Below are 1,717 nucleotides of genomic sequence, written 5' to 3' on the forward strand. Positions count from 1 at the left end.
AAAGTGGAATGTCGTAGTAGAATATCTTCTAGACGTTAGTCCAAGAGAGGGAAAAGTAGAAAGTGTTTGTCGTGGCCTATCCAGTGAGAGAAAGGCAATGATGATGGTGATTTTTTTTTTCCTTAATGGGCCTGGTGGACTCCACGAAGAAATCTTCAAGCGAGAGCGAGGCTCTTTTTCAGCTCCATTGTCATTATAATAAGAGGCACCTCCAATCGTCCAAATAACTATTCGAGTTGCCATTGTTCCTGGACTTTGAAACATGTTTGACACGATGATGATGATGATGATGATGATGATGATGATGATGATGATGATGATGATGATAATGTTGATAATGATGATGATGATGATGATCACGATGATGATCACGATGATGATCATGATGATCATGATGATGATGATGATCATGGTGACTGTGACTTGCTGCTATCAGGTCACTTTTATGTCCAATGACTTCCTGTTGTAACACTTTGGAACTGCTGAACTTTTTCTGCAGTTTTCAATCTCTGTCAGACAAAAAAATACGCGAGTATAATAGTACATTCGTGTGCTTACATGAAGTAAATGATTTTTATTTAGATGACGATTTTTTGTGATGTGCATGTACAAAGAAAAACTGAAAAAATATTTTTAATCGTTAAAAATAATCACTTCGGCTGCTTAGTAGAAGTTCCTTCTGAAAAAGGGCGTGTCGCTACCTCAGAATTACAACGTTCTATCTGTTCAGCACCAAGTTTTGAGAAATATGACGTCAAAATTGTTGAGCTTCACAACATGTCAGGCTTTTTCTAATTCAACTCTTTGAATGTCTTGATAACGACACCGAAAAATATTTTGATCTTCATTGAGCGGATAGAGCATTTGAATCATTTCTGATCTCGTGGTCTTAGTAATTTTACACGCCATTAATATCGGATAGAACTTGTGTGATTCTGAGGTAGGTAGCTGTATGACGGAGTCTCATACTGAGCAGTCGATAGGATAATAATTTAACGGTTTAACCCTATCCGTACGTCGTGTTTTACTATTGTATCCATACGACGTGGGGAACTCTGTGCTACCACTTTCCAAAGTGGAAATTTACTCGTGAATCCGATCCGTACGCTTTAAACAGCAAAATGATGTTTTGAGAAATTCTGAAAGTTTCAAAGAGATCTTCGTACTAGAAGTATACTAAAATGTGAAGAATGCAACCCCGTGTGTACAAAATGACACCAGGGCGTACGCTTTGCATAGCAGTCTGTCAAAATGAGTTTTTGAGAAATACTGAAAGTTTCATCAAAGAGATCTTCGTATTAGAAGTATTCTTTATCAAATGTTAAGAATACAACCCCGGGGGTACAAAATGACACCAGGGCGTACAGATAGGGTTTTTAAAAAGTAGGCCAAGGCCGTTCATCCAACGACGACCTGTGGACAGTTGACGTTGGCGTTGTCGTCACAGACAGACAGTGTGGGGTTGAAGGCCGTGCCTGCTGGGCATGCCATGTGGTTGGTCACTCCGAAGGTGCACTCGATGAAGTGGAGGCAGCTGAAGGGGTCCGGGTGGATGCCAGTGGTCATGTTCTTGTTCTGACAGTACGTGTCCCAACCTGATGGGGAGCAGAAGAAATGGTGATGGGGGTTGGGTTGGGGGGAGGGGGGTTATTTTGTTGTTATTTGTGTTGTTGTTGGTGGTGAAGGGAATGGTTGGGGTGATGATGTTGTTGTTGTT

The 1,717-nt window shown here is 40.8% G+C and overlaps 1 protein-coding gene across 1 annotated transcript in view; it reads right to left on the reverse strand.

Moving 5' to 3' along the window:
• Positions 1-1,290: 1,290 nt before the first annotated feature.
• The window catches only part of LOC106012389 (probable endochitinase), a gene marked incomplete in the record, with an annotated part of 6,942 nt that continues 6,515 nt past the window's right edge, over positions 1,291-1,717 (reverse strand). The window contains 1 exon segment of the mRNA XM_013085248.2: positions 1,291-1,596. Within this exon segment, the coding sequence (XP_012940702.1) occupies positions 1,399-1,596 (198 nt within the window).

The sequence above is a fragment of the Aplysia californica genome, unplaced genomic scaffold (assembly GCF_000002075.1).
Source record: "Aplysia californica isolate F4 #8 unplaced genomic scaffold, AplCal3.0 scaffold00359, whole genome shotgun sequence".
Classification (NCBI taxonomy): Eukaryota; Metazoa; Mollusca; class Gastropoda; order Aplysiida; family Aplysiidae; genus Aplysia; species Aplysia californica.